Source organism: Triticum urartu, chromosome 1 (assembly GCF_003073215.2).
Source record: "Triticum urartu cultivar G1812 chromosome 1, Tu2.1, whole genome shotgun sequence".
Lineage (NCBI taxonomy): Eukaryota > Viridiplantae > Streptophyta > Magnoliopsida > Poales > Poaceae > Triticum > Triticum urartu.
In genome coordinates this window covers 578,407,778-578,426,111 of record NC_053022.1, presented here as the reverse complement: position 1 = coordinate 578,426,111, position 18,334 = coordinate 578,407,778, and the positions used below count along the sequence as shown (strand labels likewise).

The 18,334-nt window shown below is 48.9% G+C and overlaps 1 protein-coding gene across 2 annotated transcripts; it reads right to left on the bottom strand.

The window, feature by feature from the left end:
- Positions 1–692: 692 nt before the first annotated feature.
- On the bottom strand, positions 693–4,682 carry LOC125532255 (mucin-19-like). Of its 2 annotated transcripts, XM_048696395.1 has the most exons (4): positions 4,423–4,682; positions 4,236–4,322; positions 2,266–4,129; positions 693–2,226 (listed from the first exon to the last, which is right to left on the bottom strand). In XM_048696395.1, the coding sequence occupies exons 1-4, from the start codon at positions 4,621–4,623 to the stop codon at positions 1,085–1,087; spliced, it is 3,294 nt and encodes a 1,097-aa protein (XP_048552352.1). In that variant the 5' UTR covers positions 4,624–4,682; the 3' UTR covers positions 693–1,084. The 2 variants fall into 2 exon arrangements, with proteins under 2 accessions (XP_048552352.1, XP_048552347.1); XM_048696390.1 differs by having other exon boundaries at positions 693–4,129.
- Between the last annotated feature and the right edge of the window lie 13,652 nt (positions 4,683–18,334).

Genomic DNA, 18,334 nt, shown 5'->3' with positions numbered 1-18,334 from the left:
AGTCGTCGGTGCTTGTGATTGTTGGTTCTTTCTTGGCCTCTCTTGTGCGTTGCGTCGACAACGAATAAACTCATGGGGATTGCATAGGAGCAGCGTCGCCTCCATTCCCAAGAGTCCAAGCTAGGCCTAGTACAATTGGTAGAGCTTCTGACGGCCCAACTGAGGAAGACAGCACAGAGCAAGTAGCATTCCCCGGGGAACCTTGCAGTTGCACACTACTAGTGTTTTCTCCAAAGGAGGTCTGTCCACCGGCTGCCGGCTTGCAATTGCTGAGTGTTGTGCTGTGCTGTGCTGTGCTGAGTGGGCGGCTTGCAATTGCTGCAGGGGCCGGCGGCGGGACGGAGAGGAAGAGGCAGAGGCAGCTCCTCCTCCTCTAGTCCATCCACTAGTGTAGTAGTACGTATTTATCATTCCATATAGACTTCTTTATGCTTCCCAACAACATTCCATTATTTCAGGACACAAAGAAACAAGAAAAATAGTAAATTACATATCTATGTATGTATATGATACATACATACATAAACAAGGAAACACCTGAAAGAATGACCAAACAAATATATAATTCATTCACAGACAAGAAAGAAAACAAGTAAGAAATATAGCTAGCTGCTGTTCAAACTTGCAATACAAATAATGCAATTCATTTCAAATCTCCCTCTCCCTCTCCCTCTCTCATGGACACACAGACAAACACAAACATCATCATGGTCATTTAGCAACAAAAACACACCCACTTCACTTCAGTTCAAGTTCAAGTTCACTCCCCTAATGCATGCATCATGCATCATACAGGAGGAGCACATAGTAATAATCCAACCAACCATAATTAAATTACTTAGTTCTCAGAGCAGAGGGACCAACTACTTACTTAACACTAACTATTACAGTTACCATACATATTATTAATAATTTAATTATAATTCTTCTTCCTTCTTCTTCTTCTTCTTCTTCTTCTTCTTCCTTGCGCTCCAGCAGTCCAGAAAATCACCATTGCCCCAGTCCAGTCCAGTCCAGTCCAGTCCAGAAAATCGACACTTGTCTTGTCATGATAGCTTCTTCCTTGCGCCCAGCCCAGCTCAGCTCAACTAACCACACATCTTTCTGCAGATCCCAGCTTGTCTTCTCCCCCCTCCCCCTCCACACGAGGCTTCTTATCAGATTCAACCTTCTCCACTTTCCCTGCTTCCGCTGCATTCTCTGCTTCCACTGCACCTGCACGCCCCAGCTTATTAGATGAAGATTCTGTCGCACCTCCTACAGCCTCCACATGCCGAGGACCACTCGCCGACTTCTCTGAAATTGCACAAGAACCCAGCTTATCAGAACAAGCTTCAGTCGCACCTCCAGTTCCCTCAACCACAGCGGCATCACCCGCTATTGCCTTCTCTGCAGAAACCGGCGCATCTGCAGTAAGCCCAGTTTCCTCACCGCCCCCCAAAGCAGCCACCACACCTTCCTTGGTCTGTGGTGTTTTCTCCCCCTCCCCAGGTGATGCCAGGCCCTCTTTCTCTTGTTTACCACTGGATTCTCGCACGTATCCAAAAATCCCGCCAGAGGATTTCACGCGCCCAGCTTCAGAGGGCTGCTCGCTCCTGGGCATCGCACGCCTTCTCCTCATCACCATCGACACGATGTCGCCTGCCGACGGCTTCTCCGCCGTCCTTGGGCTCTCCAGCGTTCCCGTTGACACGGCTTTTCCAGTTCCGGCAGATAATGCATAGTATGATCTTGGAGACTCGAGCGGTCCCTTGATTCCCGTTGACATGGCATCGTCTGATGCTGGCTTCTCCTTTTGGGGCCTCCCACGCTTCACCTTCCTCGGCCTCCCGAGCCCTCTCTTGATCCCACCATCTCCAGTCGGCCTTGCTACTTTTGCCTTCTTCCTTTCTGTTTCTGTTTCGGCATCTCCACTTTCAGCAGAAATCGCTGCCTCTGGCCTCTCCTTTCTTGGCCGCCCACGCCCTCTCTTGACCCCCGCCGACGCAGAGTCTCCACCGGGCGTTGCTGCTCCAGTTTCAGCAGACCTTGCATCTCCAGCATCATCTCCAGTTTCATCAGACATTGTTGCCTCTTCTGGCTTCTCCTTTCTTGGCCTCCCAAACTTCTTCACCTTTCTAGGCCTTCCAAGCGGTCTCTTGATCCCTGTCGATGCAGCATTTCCACCTTCAGCAGGCGTTGCTGCTCCAGTTTCAGTAGGGGTTACATCTCCAGTTTCAGCATCACCAGTCCCAGCAGGGGTTGCATCTCCAGTTTCAGCATCACCAGTCCCAGCAGGGGTTGCATCTCCAGTTTCAGCAGAGATTGATGCAGGTGGTTTCTCCTTTCTTGGCCTCCCACGCGGTTTCTTGAATCCAGTTGAAGCAGCATCTCCAGCTTCAGCAGGCGTTGCTGCTCCATTTTCATCAGGCGCTGCATCTCCAGTTTCTCTAGACATTGGTGCTGGCGATCTCTCCTTTCTCGGCCTCCCACGCGGTCTCTTGATCCCCGTCGACGCACCATCTCCAGTTTTGGCAGGCGTTCCTGCTCCATTTTCATCAGGAGCAGGCGCTGCTGCATCTCCATTTTCACCAGGAGCAGTCGCTGCTGCATCTCCAGCTTCAGGAGCAGATGCTGCTGCATCTCTAGTTTCAGAAGCATCTCCAGCTTCAGCTTCAGGAGCAGATGCTGCTGCATCTCTAGTTTCAGAAGCAGGGTTCACATGTCCAGTTTCAGGAGCAGGAGTTGCATTTCCAGTTTCAGGAGCAGGCGCTGCTGCATCTCCAGCTTGAGCAGACATTGCTTGTGGTGGTCTCTCCTTTCTCGGTCTCCCACGCGGTTTCTTGATCCCCGTGGACGCAGCCTCAGCAGGCGCTTTTGATGATCCCTTCTTTCTTGGCCTCCCAAGCGGTTTCTTCATTCCCGCGGACGCAGCAGAGTAAACAAGAGTTCCAGGAGACCTTGCTGCTGGTGGTGGCCTCTCTATTGTTGGCCTCAGAGACCCTATATTGAGCCCCCTGGACGCAGGCCTAACTGCTGCTGGCGGCGTCGCTATTGTTATTGGATTCCCAAACCCTTCCTTCAACCACCTCGACACATTTGGAGAGCCTGACTCAGTGTCTGACCCAGTTAGAGAAGAGTCTGACTCTGCATCTGATTCAGTTTCAGAAGAGTCTGCTTCTGGGACACCATCTTCTGGCTCCTTTCTCGGCCTCCCACGGCCACTCTTGACACCCGTTGACATTCCTTGTGACTCCTTTCTCGGTCTGCCACGGCCTTTCTTGACACCGGTTGACAGCCCTTGTGCATCCTTTCTCGGTCTCCCACGGCCTCTCTTGACACCGGTTGACAGCCCTTGTGCATCCTTTCGCGGCCTCCCACGCCCTCTCTTGGGCGTCGAGAAACCACCTCCTGGGGTTCCATTCTGAAAAGCAGCTTGTGACGAGCCAAGTTTCTGCTTCTTCCTTGGCCTCCCACGGCCTTTCTTGGTGACTGAGGAATTTGCGCACAGCAGAAGCTTACGAGTACGGCCTGGCCCCCTCTTGCGCTTGCGTGGGCGTCCGCGCTTTGCTCCATGGACGATCAAAGCATATGCACGCGCAGGAGTGTATTCATCATCCTTGTCATCACCACTGCTGTAGTCATCTTCATCATCATCATCACTGGAAGTGGAGTAATCATCATCATCATCATCATCACTGCTAATCTGTGACCCTCCAGATTGAGGAACCAAACTGAGATCCGACAAATTCTTGGGCGCAGGGAGTGCCGGCAAGAGGGGCCGGCCACGACTGCTCCGTAATCCTCCAGAAGATGTATCCAAACTGAGATCCAAATTTTCCTCGTACTCGTTGGTGGGCGGCGCGGGGAGGGGGAGGGGCAGGGTCGGCGACGCGGTGAGGAGGAGGCGGGTCGACGACTTGCGGGGCCGGCCACGGCTTTTGGTGTTGGAGGCCGGGAAGACGTAGCAAGCTCTGGCTTCTGATCCGTAGCCGCGGACGACGCCTTGGGAGACGAGGCGGCGGAGGTGGACCCTGAGGAGCTTGTCGTGGGCGGCGGGGAGGCCCTCCTTGAAGCGGCCGAGGATGAAGGCGGCGATGGCGATGCGGCCGGAGGTGCCTCCCAGCTCCGTCAGCGCCTGCTTAATCATCTGCATCGGCATCGGCATCGGCATCGGAGATGAGATCCAGCTTGAGGCCATCCATCCATCCAACTATAACTTGATTAAAAGGATAAAGGACCTTGCTTTTGCTTACCTCGGGGTAGGTCGGCTGCTGGCTGCCGTCGGCGTCGGTGGGCGGCGGCGCCGTGGAAGGAGAGGCGACCACCATCTTTCCTTGGCCCTGGTTAGGTTAGGTTTTGGGCGGATCAGCGAGAGAGAAGCCAAGCTAAAAAAGGAAGGGTAAGGGTATGAGCAAGTGGAAAGAGAGGATCTTTGCTTACCTCGGTGGAGGTAGGGTTCGGGCTGCCGGCGGCGGCGGCGGCGGCGGGAGGCGGCGACGAAGGAGGGGCGACCGCCATGCCTCCCCCTCCTCCTCCTCCTCCTGTTGGTTGGGCTGGGGTGGGGGTTGGTGGATCCGGCGGGCGAGCTTGGTTAGCGGCGGCGGCGGCGGGCGGCGGCGGCGAGGGAGAGGCGACCCCCATGGATTTGGATTTGGATTTGGATTTGGTGGTGTTGGGTGGGGATTCAGCGGAAGGAGGCCGACCTTGCTCACTATTTATTTATTTTTATTTTTATTTACCAAAAACAAAACAAAACAAATCCAAGGGAGCCGGGCCGGATGGGTGGGCCATCATTCTTTCTTTCACTCACACACCAACAGCCTTCTTCTCTCTTTGAAAAAAATAAAACTTACAATTTTTTGAGTGTGCCCAAAAGGGATGGAATGACATGGTTCTTGTGCCTTTACCCAAGGTTGAATGAAAATCCACAAAAACTTGTGTACGACCAATTAAGAATAGGCAGAAAGAGAAGGCATGCTGCTGTGATGTGAAACTTGACATGCATAAGGCATGCCATCGTGTGAAATGGTGGTCTTTTTTAGAAAGACTCGAGATATGCCTGGGGCTTCACCAACCTTCTAGCAACCAACAAAAAAAAATTGATGCATTGATCAAACCATGGCAGGTCTTTGGTGGGGGTATACAGATAAACAAAAACGAGTGCATTAATGACCCTTCCAAATAGATCCAAATTTTCTTTTTTGGTCATTGAGACGTCTTCCTTGCGGGGCATGGAAGACGTAGGCGGATGAGAAGCTTCGGACGACGCCCTCGGAGACGAGGCTGCGGAGGTGGGCAGAGAGGAGCGCATCGTGGGTGGCGGGGAGGCCACTGAAACGACCAAGGATGAATCTGGCGATGGTGGCGCGACTATAGGGTTTGCTCATTATTTCACTTTATCATGCAATTCTAATGCCTTTTCTCTCTTATTAATGTGCACGATTTACATGGAGAGGGAAATTACCGACAGCTGGAATTTTGGACCTGAAAAAGCTACAACAAAGTTACCTATTCTATAGAGCTCCAAATGACCTAAAACTCCACGGAGATTTTTTATTGAATATATAAAAAAATATTGGAGCAAAGAGTTACCAGAGGGCCCCCACCAGTCGCCCACAAGGCAGCAAGGCGCGCCCTGATGCCTTATGGGGCCCACAACTGTCCTCCGATGCCCATCTTCTACTATATGAGGAGTTTTGACCTAGAAAAAAATAAGACTTTCACGATGAAGCGCCGCCGTCTCGAGGTGAAACCTGGCTAGGCCCACTTTTGCTCTCCGACAGAGCGAATCCGTCAGGGATACTTCCTCCGGGAGGGGGAAATCGAAACCACCGACATCACCAGCGATCCTCTCATCATGGGAGGACCAATCTTCGTCAACATCTTCACCAGCACCATCTTATCTCAAACTTTAGTTCATCTCTTGTATTCAATCTTTGTTCCAAAACCTTAGATTGGTACCCATGGGCTACTAGTAGTGTTAATTACATCATGTAGTTGATGCTAGTTGGTTTATTTTGTGGAAGTTTAAATGTTCAGATCCTCAAGCATATTCAATACCCCTCTGATCTTGAACATGAATATGATTTGTGAGTAGTTACTTTTGTTCTTAAGGACATTGGAGAAGTCTTGCTATACGTAACCGTGTGGTGTTGGTATTCGTTTGATAGATGATATGTATGTTGTTGCTTCCTTTAATGGTGTCATGTGAACATCGACTACACTTCACCATACTTGGGCCTAAGGGAAGGCATTGTAGAGTAATAAGTAGATGATGGGTTGCTAGAGTGACAGAAGCTTAAACCCTAGTTTATGCATTATTCCGTAAGGGGCTGATTTGGATCTATATGTTTCATGTTATGGTTAGATTTATCTTAATTCTTCTTTCATAGTTGCGGATGCTTGCGAGAGGGGATAATCATAAGTGTGTTGCTTGTTCAAGTAAGAACCAACACCCAAGCACCGGTTGATGACCCACAAGTATAGGGGATCAATCGTAGTCCTTTCGATAAGTAAGAGTGTCGAACCCAACGAGGACCAGAAGGAGATGACAAGTGGTTTTCAACAAGGTATTCTTTGCAGCACTGAAATAAGCGGTAACAAGTAGTTTGATAGCAAGATAATTTGTAATGAGCAAGTAACGGTAACGGAAAATAATGTGCAGCAAGGTAGCCCAATCCTTTTGTGGCAAAGGACAGGCCAAACGGTCTCTTGTGATAAGCAAAGCGTTCTTGAGGGTACACGGGGATTTCATCATATCACTTTTGTTGGGAACGTTGCAGAAAACAAAAATTTTCCTACGGTTTCACCAAGATCCATCTATGAGTTCATCTAGCAACGAGTGATCGGATGTATCTACATACCTTTGTAGATCGCGAGCGGAAGCATTCAAAGAACGGGGATGAGGTAGCCGAACACGACGTGATCCAAATCACCGGAGATCTTAGCACCGAACGGACGGCACCTCCGCGTTCAACACACGTACGGTCAGCGTAACGTCTCCTTCTTCTTGATCCAGCAAGAGGGAAGGAGAGGTTGAGGAAGATGGCTCCAGCAGCAGCATGACGGCATGATGGTGATGGAGCTGCAGTACTCCGTCAGGGCTTCGCCAAGCGCTATGGAGGAGGAGGAGGTGTTGGAGAGGGAGAAGGAGGCAACCAAAGGCGTGGAAGAAAAGCCCTCCTTCCCCCACTATATATAGGAGGGCCAAGGGGGGGCGCCGGCCCTAGGAGATCCAATCTCCTAGGGGGGGCGGCGGCCAAGGGAGGTTTCCCTCCCCCCCCCAAGGCACCTAGGAGGTGCCTTCCCCTCCTAGGACTCTTCCTCCTTGAAACCCTAGGCGCATGGGCCTCTTGGGGCTGGTGCCCTTGGCCCATGTAGGCCAAGGCGCACCCCCTACAGCCCATGTGGCCCCCCGGGACAGGTGGCCCCACCCGGTGGACCCTCGGGACCCTTCCGGTGGTCCCGGTACAATACCGATGACCCCGAAACTTGTCCCGATGCCCGAAACAGGACTTTCCATATATAAATCTTTACCTCCGGACCATTCCGGAACTCCTCGTGACGTCCGGGATCTCATCCGGGACTCCGAACAACATTCGGGTTACTGCATATACATATCCCTACAACCCTAGCGTCACCGAACCTTAAGTGTGTAGACCCTACGGGTTCGGGAGACATGTAGACATGACCGAGACGACTCTCCGGTCAATAACCAACAGCGGGATCTGGATACCCATGTTGGCTCCCACATACTCCACGATGATCTCATCGGATGAACCACGATGTCGAGGATTCAAGCAACCCCGTATGCAATTCCCTTTGTCAATCGGTATGTTACTTGCTCGAGATTCGATCGTCGGTATCCCAATACCTCGTTCAATCTCGTTACCGGCAAGTCACTTTACTCGTACCGTAATGCATGATCCCGTGATCAACCACTTGGTCACTTCGAGCTCATTATGATGATGCATTACCGAGTGGGCCCAGAGATACCTCTCCGTCATACGGAGTGACAAATCCCAGTCTCAATCCGTGTCAACCCAACAGACACTTTCGGAGATACCTGTAGTGCACCTTTATAGTCAACCAGTTACGTTGTGATGTTTGGTACACCCAAAGCACTCCTACGGTATCCGGGAGTTACACGATCTCATGGTCAAAGGAAAAGATACTTGACATTGGAAAAGCTCTAGCAAACGAACTACACGATCTTGTGCTATGCTTAGGATTGGGTCTTGTCCATCACATCATTCTCCTAATGATGTGATCCCGTTATCAATGACATCCAATGTTCATAGCCAGGAAACCATGACTATCTGTTGATCAACGAGCTAGTCAACTAGAGGCTCACTAGGGACATATTATGGTCTATGTATTCACACGTGTATTACAATTTCCGGATAATACAGTTATAGCATGAATAAAGACAATTATCATGAACAAAGAAATATAATAATACTTTTATTATTGCCTCTAGGGCATATTTCCAACAACTTTCATCATGTTGGTTTGATTCATGTTTGCTACTTTGATAATTTGATATGTGGGTGGACCGGTGCTTAGGTGTTGTTCTTACTTGAACAAACCTCCTACTTATGATTAACCCCCTCGCAAGCATCCACAACTATGAGAAAAGTATTAAGATAAAATCTAACCATAGCATTAAACTTTTGGATCCAAATCGGTCCCTTACGAAGTAGCGCACAAACTAGGGTTTAAGATTCTGTCACTCTAGTAACCCATCATATAATAACTACTCCACAATGCATCCCCTTAGGCCCAAATATGGTAAAGTACAATGTAGTCGACGTTCACATGACACAACTAAGGAAATCACAACATACATATCATCAAAATATCGAACACATATCAAGTTAATATGATTACTTGCAACATGACTTCTCCCGTGACCTCAAGAACAAAAGTAACTACTCACAAATAATAATCATGCTCAAGATCAAAGGGGTATTAAATAGCATAATGGATCTGAACATATAACCTCCCACCAAATAAACCATATAGTAATCAACTACAAGATGTAATCAACACTACTAGTCACCCACAGGTACCCACAAGTATAGGGCATCAATTGTAGCCTTTCTCGATAAGTAAGAGTGTTGAAAGGATCGATATAGTTGACTAGAGGGGGGGGGAATAGGCAACTAACAATTTTTAACTTTTCTTTACCAATTTAAACTTTGCATCAAAGTAGGTTGTCTAGATATGCAACTAGGTGAACAACCTATATGATGCAACAACAACAAGCACACAAGCAAGCAAGGGATATAACATAAATAAGCTTGCACAAGTAAAGGCACGAGAGATAACCAAGAGTGGAGCCGGTGAAGACGAGGATGTGTTACCGAAGTTCCTTCCTTTTGAGGGGAAGTACGTCTCCGTTGGAGCGGTGTGGAGGCACAATGCTCCCCAAGAAGCCACTAGGGCCACCGTATTCTCCTCACGCCCTCACACAATGCGAGATGCCGTGATTCCACTATTGGTGCCCTTGGAGGCGGCGACTGGACCTTTACAAACAAGGTTGGGGCAATCTCCACAACTTAATTGGAGGCTCCGAACGACACCACGAAGCTTCACCACAATGGAATATGGCTCCACGGTGACCTCAACCGTCTAGGGTGCTCAAACACCCAAGAGTACCAAGATCCGCAAGGGATTAGTGGGGGAATAAAATTTCTCTTGGTGGAAGTGTAGATCGGGGCCTTCTCAACTAATCCCTGAAGAATCAACAAGTTTGATTGGCTAGGGAGAGAGATCGGGCGAAAATGGAGCTTGGAGCAACAATGGAGCTTGGGGATGGAAGAGGTAGTCAACTCAGAGAAGAAGACTCCCCTTATATAGTGGAAGAACAAATCCAACCGTTATCCACCAACTCAGCCTGCGAAGCACGGTACTACCGCACCGAAGGCGCGGTACTACCACTAGGGCACACGGTACTATCGCAAGTCATTGCGGTACTACCGCCCATGCAATAGAATCCAAAGTAGCCCTGATGCGATGAAGCAGGGGGCGGTAGAACCGCTGGCGTGGTACTACCACAAGGCAATGATAGTCCAGATTTGGGAAGGCACGGACATATAAAAATACATCTGTGGCAACTTCCGCTGAGTTGGGATCTGTGCAAAAATCCGACACGGTAGTACCGCATGCCTGGAGCGGTACTACCGCGTAGGGCGCGGATGTAAAAAATTACATTCACCCCTACTTCCGCTCATGTTGCTGTGCCAGGCCAGGGCTCACGGTACTACCGCACCCGTGGGGCGGTACTACCGCATAGGGCGCGGATGTAAAAAATACATCCGCCCCTACAACCGCTCGAGCGGCTGAGGCTGGCCAGAGGCCACGGTACTACCGCTTCCAAGGAGCGGTACTACCGTGTGATGACCTGGCTTATTAGGGATGATAGACTACTCATATGAATAAGGAATTCCTTCTTTTTCGGTAGCCCATTCGGACAGAACTCCAAAGTTAAGCGTGCTCAGCTTGGAGTAGTGTCAGGATGGGTGACCGACCGGGAAGTTGCTCCCGGGTGCGCATGAGTGAGGACAAAGTGCACAGAAAAGACTAGTATTGATCTGTGGGGCCAGTCTAGATCCCGCTAGGAGTAACGATCACCGGCGGGTGTGTCCGGAGCGTTACAAGTTGGTATCAGAGCCGACCCTCGCGGTTACATGGATGGTTGCGGACAGGTGCGTGGTCATGTTGTTCATGACGTTTGTGACCCGTCATGGCACATGACATGGCACATGTACTGGACTGGAAGCACAGACGTATGTGCCAAGAGGGAACGTTCCTGTGGCCCGACGAGGACGTCGGTTCCTCTGAGTGGGGGTGTATGTGATGGCCTGGCTTATTAGGGATGATAGACTACTCATATGAATAAGGAATTCCTTCTTTTCTGGTAGCCCATTCGGATAGAACTCCAAAGTTAAGCGTGCTCAGCTTGGAGTAGTGTCAGGATGGGTGACCGACCGGGAAGTTGCTCCCGGGTGCGCATGAGTGAGGACAAAGTGCGCAGAAAAGACTAGTATTGATCTGTGGGGCCAGTCTAGATCCCTCCAGGAGTAACAACCACCGGTGGGTGTGTCCGAGGCGTTACATACCGTGAGTACCTGTGGTACTACCGCGCCTATGGCTGGTACTACCGCAAGGCCCCGCGGTACTACCACTCTGAAGAGCAATACTACTGCGTGCCCTAGAACATCAACACTAGGAGTCCTTCATTTTGCAAAGACACGGAGAGACGGAGGATGCTCCAAAGAGCCAAAGGAAAGGTGGTGCAAAAAGGAGCAGATGTGTACGTGTTAATTCCACCCAAACCTTTCCAATGCGGACCCCCTCTTAATAGTATGGCTTTCCTATGACTCAAGTCCACCGAAAAGAAACTTAGAGAAACGCCGTCTTCGATCAGCTCCGAGGGGTACCAAATCGTCTTGTGCTTAGACACGATATATCTGAAATGCTCATTGCACACGATTAGTCCGCAAAAGCATTGTCATCAATCACCAAAACTACTAAGGGATAAACATGCTCTTACAATCTCCCCCTTTTTGGTGGATTGATGACAATACGAGATTTGCACAAAGGGATATAAAGAAATACAATGGCAATCCCACCATCTATAAAATATAGACAGGCTCCCCCTAGATGTGTGCATATTTGAGAAGTGCTTTGGACTGCACGACACACATGCTAGGATCAACACTCCCCCTATATTTTATAGACAAGGCATAACTTGCAGTAATGAACCTAACACTAAGCAAGATACAAACTATGAGCATAAAGTAAAGGACACAAGATAGCATAGGCTCAATAAGGTACGCAAGAGTGCATATGTCTTACACCATATGATAGAAGGGTCTCACAAGCACAACCAAAACAAAGCAAACGAGGTTCAACGAAGAGAAAGCAAAGCAACAAGACGAAACACAACACATGACTCACAAATCATACTCTCTCTCCCCCTTTGGCATCGAGACGCCAAAAAGGCAGAGAGGACACCTACGACACAAGTGGTGGCTCAAGCTGAAACGATCACTCGTCATGCTCCTCATCGGTCTTAGTAGTGGGGATGGGCTCCTCCTCAGAATCAGTCCACTTGTAACCCTGCTTCGCCATCCATTCAGCCTCTGGAGTGATGTACTTCTCGGACCCACTGGATATGTCCTCGCCAAACGTCCTCAAGATCCTCTTGTCGCGGCAGCGACTCTCTTTCTGAGCAACATGAGACCGGTACTGCCCCTTGGCCTGCATGCAGAACAGAGCCTTCATCTTGTTCTTCAGTTTCTTAGCCCAAGAAGGCTCAGAAGATGAAGGCAAGTAGCCAGCAGAGCTGTCCTCATCAGCGTCCTCCTCCTCAATCGCATCTTCATCCACATCCATCTGAGCAGCCGCTGCCTCAGCACGGGTAGTAGTGTTGGCCCACTAGGGCTTGACACAGAGCTTGATGGGCTCATGACGAGTCTAGTCAGGGGCAAGAAACTCATCAGCGGGATAGAGCTTCTCCCAAGTCTTCGAGATTAACAGAAACAGGTAAGGTCCATAGATGGGTACATTATGGTTGAACACCGCAAACCGAAGCTCGCACCACATGATATGTGAGACATCAAGTGGTTGCGTCTAAGTATGACGCGTCTCTTCACAAATGAGCATCATATCCACAAGATAGGCATGCACCTTGTCCTTGTCACCAATGCGTGGAAAGAGGGAGTTGCGGAAGATGCGATACATCATGTCAAGGAATGAGTTCAGCACCCACGGCTTCTTGCCACTGGGAAGCAACTTCTCAACATAGTAGGGCTGAAGCTTGTTCTTGTTGGCTGACTCGGGATTGGCATGAGGGCGTACACCAATGGGCGTGTTGAGCCCCTCATCAGGAACCTGAAGCAAATTCATGAAGTCCTTCCATATAGCAGTCAACTGATGTCCATTGGTCATCCAGGTCATGGTCCGTTCCTCAATGGGATGGAAGTGGACAGAAGCAAAGAACTAGGCCACAATCTCAGGGTCATAGTCCATGTGGAAAGAGATCACATCCTCAATGCCAAACTGCTCCACCAGATCCAAAGCCTCACCAAAATAGGCACGATGCTTATCCTGCCTCATATGATTCATGTCAATCCAGTGCACGTCCACATAGATGTTTTGCTTTGCCTTGATCACATCCAGATAGATAAGGTTCTGTTGCTTGGTCCAGAACAAGTCATTCCCTCTGAAGTTTGCACGGGGATTCACATAGGGGTTGATCTTCCTGTGAGAGACAAACTCAGCAAGTGGTATCTCATCCATGCCCATGGCGGGCTCCTTGTTCTTGCTGGCGGTGGTCTTGGTCCTGCGTTGGGGGCATTGGAGCCCTCTGGAGCTTCATCTTGGTTGCGCAAATGCTTGGAGCCTGTGTCACGGCTGGGATTGGAACGGCATGCAGGAGCACCGGAGCCACCACCTATGACACAAAAACAAAAAAACACACAAGAGAAACGAGAAGGATCAATGCAATGACCACAACAAAACAAGTGAAACAAGTAGAACTCAGCAATGAGTAATTGCCACTTGAGAGATTTGACATCAACTGTAGTACCGCATGTATGCGCGGAACTAAAATTTTAGTACCGCTCCTAGTCACCGTAGTACCGCGCCAGGATGGCACAGTAGTACCGTGCCTTGGAACGGAAGTAAAATTTTAGTGCCGCACCTCGCGCGGTAGTACCGTACGAGCAGTAGAAGCACAGGGGTGGTGCGGTAGTACCGCACGGGGCCATATCCGAACCACAAACGGATCTACGCACAACCATGACAATGGAGCAGTACTACGGTTGATCAAATCTACCAAGGGGCAACATACCAAGTACCAATTCTACACATTACTACTCTCCTACATCCTACTCTTGCAAAGATTTGGCCTAAAATCTCAAGAACAACATGCATCTCCCCAAAAACCTAGAAACGAAAGAACGAACCAAAGAGAGAGAGATTTGGGGGAAACCTTGTTCCATGACAAGAGAAAGTGGTGGGGAACGATCCCACCGGACGGAATGCGAGGAGAGCGGCCGGAGACGGAGATCCGGCGAGGTTCTCCGGCGTCGTTCTTGGGCAGGAGAGAGAGACGGCGTGGGGAAAAAGAGTTGAATGGATATGGGGGAGTTGAAACTCCCCTGCCCGCTCTTAACCCCCACACGCTCGTGACTGCGTGGTAGTACCGCGTGTCATCGCGGTAGTACCGCTCCTCCAGCGACAGTAAAAAAATTACTGCCGTGCTGGGTGCGGTAGTACCATGCGCAGCTCCTGCGGTAGTACCGTGGGAAGCCGCGGTAGTACCGTGATCCCAAGAAAATGCAAGTTTCAAAAACAGAGAAGAAAGGGGTCTTTGCAATGCAACCTTCAAGCGAACGGACACACCAAAGAGCTAACACACGAGGTAACTCAAACACAAGCTCGACACGAAGAAGGGAGAACAAAAGATAACAAGCACCAACCGCAAGACACAACCTCTCCAAGGAGAAGGCGGTGGCCGGAGCCACCTATGTTTGAGTCAAATGGTATGGCACCGCAAAGAATTATCTTTGGGCCCATGACCAAAACTCGTCTTTGAAGCACAAGTACCATCACAAATGGCTAATGTGAAAGGGTTGATCAATTTATGCATAATGGGGGGAGGGAGAGTTCATCGAGAGAACAACACTCCCACTACGTCCATGCCTACACCTAAACAAGATAACAAGTTGAGTATGGTGGGATATGCAAGGGTTCAAGCAACATTGCTCGAATCAATGATATTTAGCTCATGCCTTAACTCGCGAAATCTTGCTTCATCCAAAGGCTTCGTGAAGATATCTACAGGTTATCATGAGTGTTGACATAGTTGAGCTCGATCTCCCCTTGCCCAATATGATCCCAGATGAAGTGATACCAGATCTCAATATGCTTCATCTTGAAGTGTTGCACCGGGTTGAGAGAAATCTTGATGGCACTTTCATTGTCACACCAAAGAGGCACTTGGTCACAAATGACACCGTAATCCTTTAAAGTTTGCCTCATCCAAAGAAGTTGTGCACAACAACTACCGGCAGCCACATACTCCGCTTCGGTGGACGAGAGAGACACACAACTTTGCTTCTTAGAAGACCAACTCACCAAAGAGCAACCAAGAAATTGGCACCCTCCGGAAGTGGACTTCCTATCAACTTTGTCTCCCGCCCAATCGAAGTCCGAATAGCCCACAAGGTTGAAGTTAGATCCTCTTGGATACCATAAGCCAAAGCTTTGGGTATGAGCCAAATATCGAAAGATTTGCTTGACCGCCACATAGTGGCTTTCCTTAGGTGTGGCTTGAAACCGTGCACAAATTCCCACACTCAACATGATATCTGGTCTAGATGCACAAAGGTAAAGCAAGGAGCCAATCATGGAGCGATATACCTTTTGATCCACCGCTTTACCATTGGGATCTATGTCAAGTTGGCATTTGACGGGCATTGGAGTGGAAGCCGGCTTGACATCACTTAGCTTGAATCTCTTGAGCATGTCTTGAGTGTATTTGGCTTGGTTGATGAAGGTTCCTTCTCTTCGTTGCTTGACTTCGAACCCGAGAAAGAACATCAACTCTCCCATCATGGACATCTTAAACTTGGAGGTCATGAGTGCGGCAAATTCCTCATTGAAAGCTTTGTTAGGGGAACCAAAGATAATATCATCAACATATAGTTGGCACACAAACAATTCCCCTTTGACCTTCTTAGTAAAAAGAGTGGGGTCAATTTTCCCAATTTCAAAACCGCGATCTTGCAACAACTCGGTAAGGTGGTCATACCACACACGTGGGGCTTGCTTAAGGCCATAGAGTGCCTTATCGAGTTGGCACACATGATCGGGAAAATAGGGATCCTCGAACCCAGGGGGTTGGTTGACATATACCAACTCATTAATGTGACCATTAAGAAAAGCACTCTTCACATCCATTTGTTGCAACTTAAAGTTATGATGAGAAGCATAGGCAATCAACATTCGAATGGATTCAAGGCGAGGAACGGGAGCAAATGTTTCACCGTAGTCGATACCCTCGACTTGGGAGTGGCCTTGTGCTACCAAACGAGCCTTGTTGCGAATGATAATTCCATGAGCATCTTGCTTGTTCTTGAATGTCCACTTGGTTCCAATGACATTATGGTTCCCCGTTGGCCTTGGCACCAATCTCCACACCTTGTTGTGCTCGAAGTTGTCGAGTTCTTCATGCATGGCATTAAGCCAATCTGGATCTTCGAGTGCCTCATAGACCTTTTGGGGTTCAACACAAGAGATAAACACGTGATGTTCACAATAGTTTGCCAACTGTCTATGAGTGCTTACCCCCTTTTGTATGCTTCCAAGCACATTTGTCATGAGATGACCCTTGGTAGATAGCTTGGATGCAATCTTGGCGGCACAACACTCCAATTCCTCCTCGGGAGAGAGATGAGGGGCGGTTACTTGATCATCTTGAGCGTCATCTTGAGCTTGTTCTTGATCTTGAACTTGCTCAGAGGGAAGAACTTGACCTTGGGCATCACTTGGTGGTTCAACGCCATCTTGATGTTGATCATGCCCTTGGTCTTGTTCATGAGGTTGAGGGCCTTCAAATTGTTCTTCGGAAGCGTGTGGGTCTTGGGTTGGTGATGGTTCCACTTGAGTATAACATTGTCCTTCTCCTTTGGCGACAAGGGGTTCCTCAATGGGTAAGATAAAACCAACACCCATTCTTCTTATAGCTTGGGGAGGAATTTCATCACCTACATCACAAGTACCACTTTTCTCCACTTGGGAGCCGTTATTCTCATCAAACTCCATGTTACACGTCTCCTCAATAAGTCCCGTGGACTTATTGAGGACACATTAAGCATGAGAGTTTGTAGCATAACCAACAAATATGCCCTCATGAGCTCTAGCCTCAAATTTAGACAAACAGACACCTTTCTTGAGAATGAAACACTTACACCCGAACACCCGGAAGTACTTGAGGTTGGGCTTGTTACCAGTGAGTATCTCATAAGGAGTCTTGTTCAAGCCTTTGCGGAGGTAGAGCCAATTGGATGCATGACACACAGTGTTGATGGCTTCGGCCCAAAAGTTGTATGGAGACTTGAATTCCGCCATCATGGTTCTTGTCGCATCCATCAAGGTCCGGTTCTTCCTCTCCGCTACACCATTTTGTTGAGGGGTGTAAGGTGCGGAATATTGATGTTTGATCCCCTCATCACTAAGAAACTCATCCAAGGTGTAGTTCTTGAACTCGGTGCCGTTGTCACTTCTTATTGTCAAGATCTTTGCATTGTGTTGACGTTGAGCTTCATTTGCAAAGTCAATGACGGTTTGTTGGGTCTCACTCTTCCTCTTGAAGAAGTACACCCAAGTGTATCTTGAATAGTCATCCACAATCACCAAGCAATACTTTCTACCCCCAAGACTATCAAAGGATGGAGGCCAAAGAGATCCAAGTGAAGGAGCTCCAAAGGCCTCTTTGAGTAAATGATAGTCGTGGGAGGGTGAGCCTTCTCATGTAGCTTTCCTTCAATGCAAGCACTGCAAGCACGATCTTTGGCAAAACTAACATTTGTTAGTCCACGGACATGGTCCCCCTTGAGAAGACTTTGCAAAGATCTCATATTGACATGAGCTAAATGGCGATGCCAAAGCTATCACACGTCAACTTTAGCCATTAGGCATGTCGCGGTCTTATAGTGGGTCGCTCCGAAAAGTTAATCACATAGAGACCATTCTCGACATGCCCAACAAAGTCTACTTTAAGAGTCTTGCTCCACAAGAGGGCCACAATATCAATATCAAATAAAGTGGCAAAGCCCATGATTGCAAGTTGACGAACGGAAAGTAAATTGTATGCAAGGGACTCAACAAGCATGACCTTCTTAATCGTGAGATCATGAGAAATGACAACCTTGCCAAGCCCCAATACCTTAGAGGACGAGGCATCACCCCACTCGACATTGGTGCGCATAGATGGAATCTTTTGTACGTCCACCACCAAGTCCTTGCTTCTGGTCATATGATTAGTGGCTCCACTATCGAGCAACCATGATCCCCCACCGAAAGCAAACACCTACAAGAGATCAATGCTTGGTTTTAGGTACCAATTTTGTAATGGGTCCTTTGATGTTAGTGACAAGGGTCTTAGGAACCCAAATAGACCATTCAATGTACTCATTGGAGGAACCAACAAATTTAGCATAAACATGCCCATCACTAGCACGTCATAACACATAGGAAGGGTTAAAGTCGCCGGCGTTGTTGGAAGGGGGCATTGCCCTTCTTGACACCACCACCCTTCACATTGTTGTTCTTATTC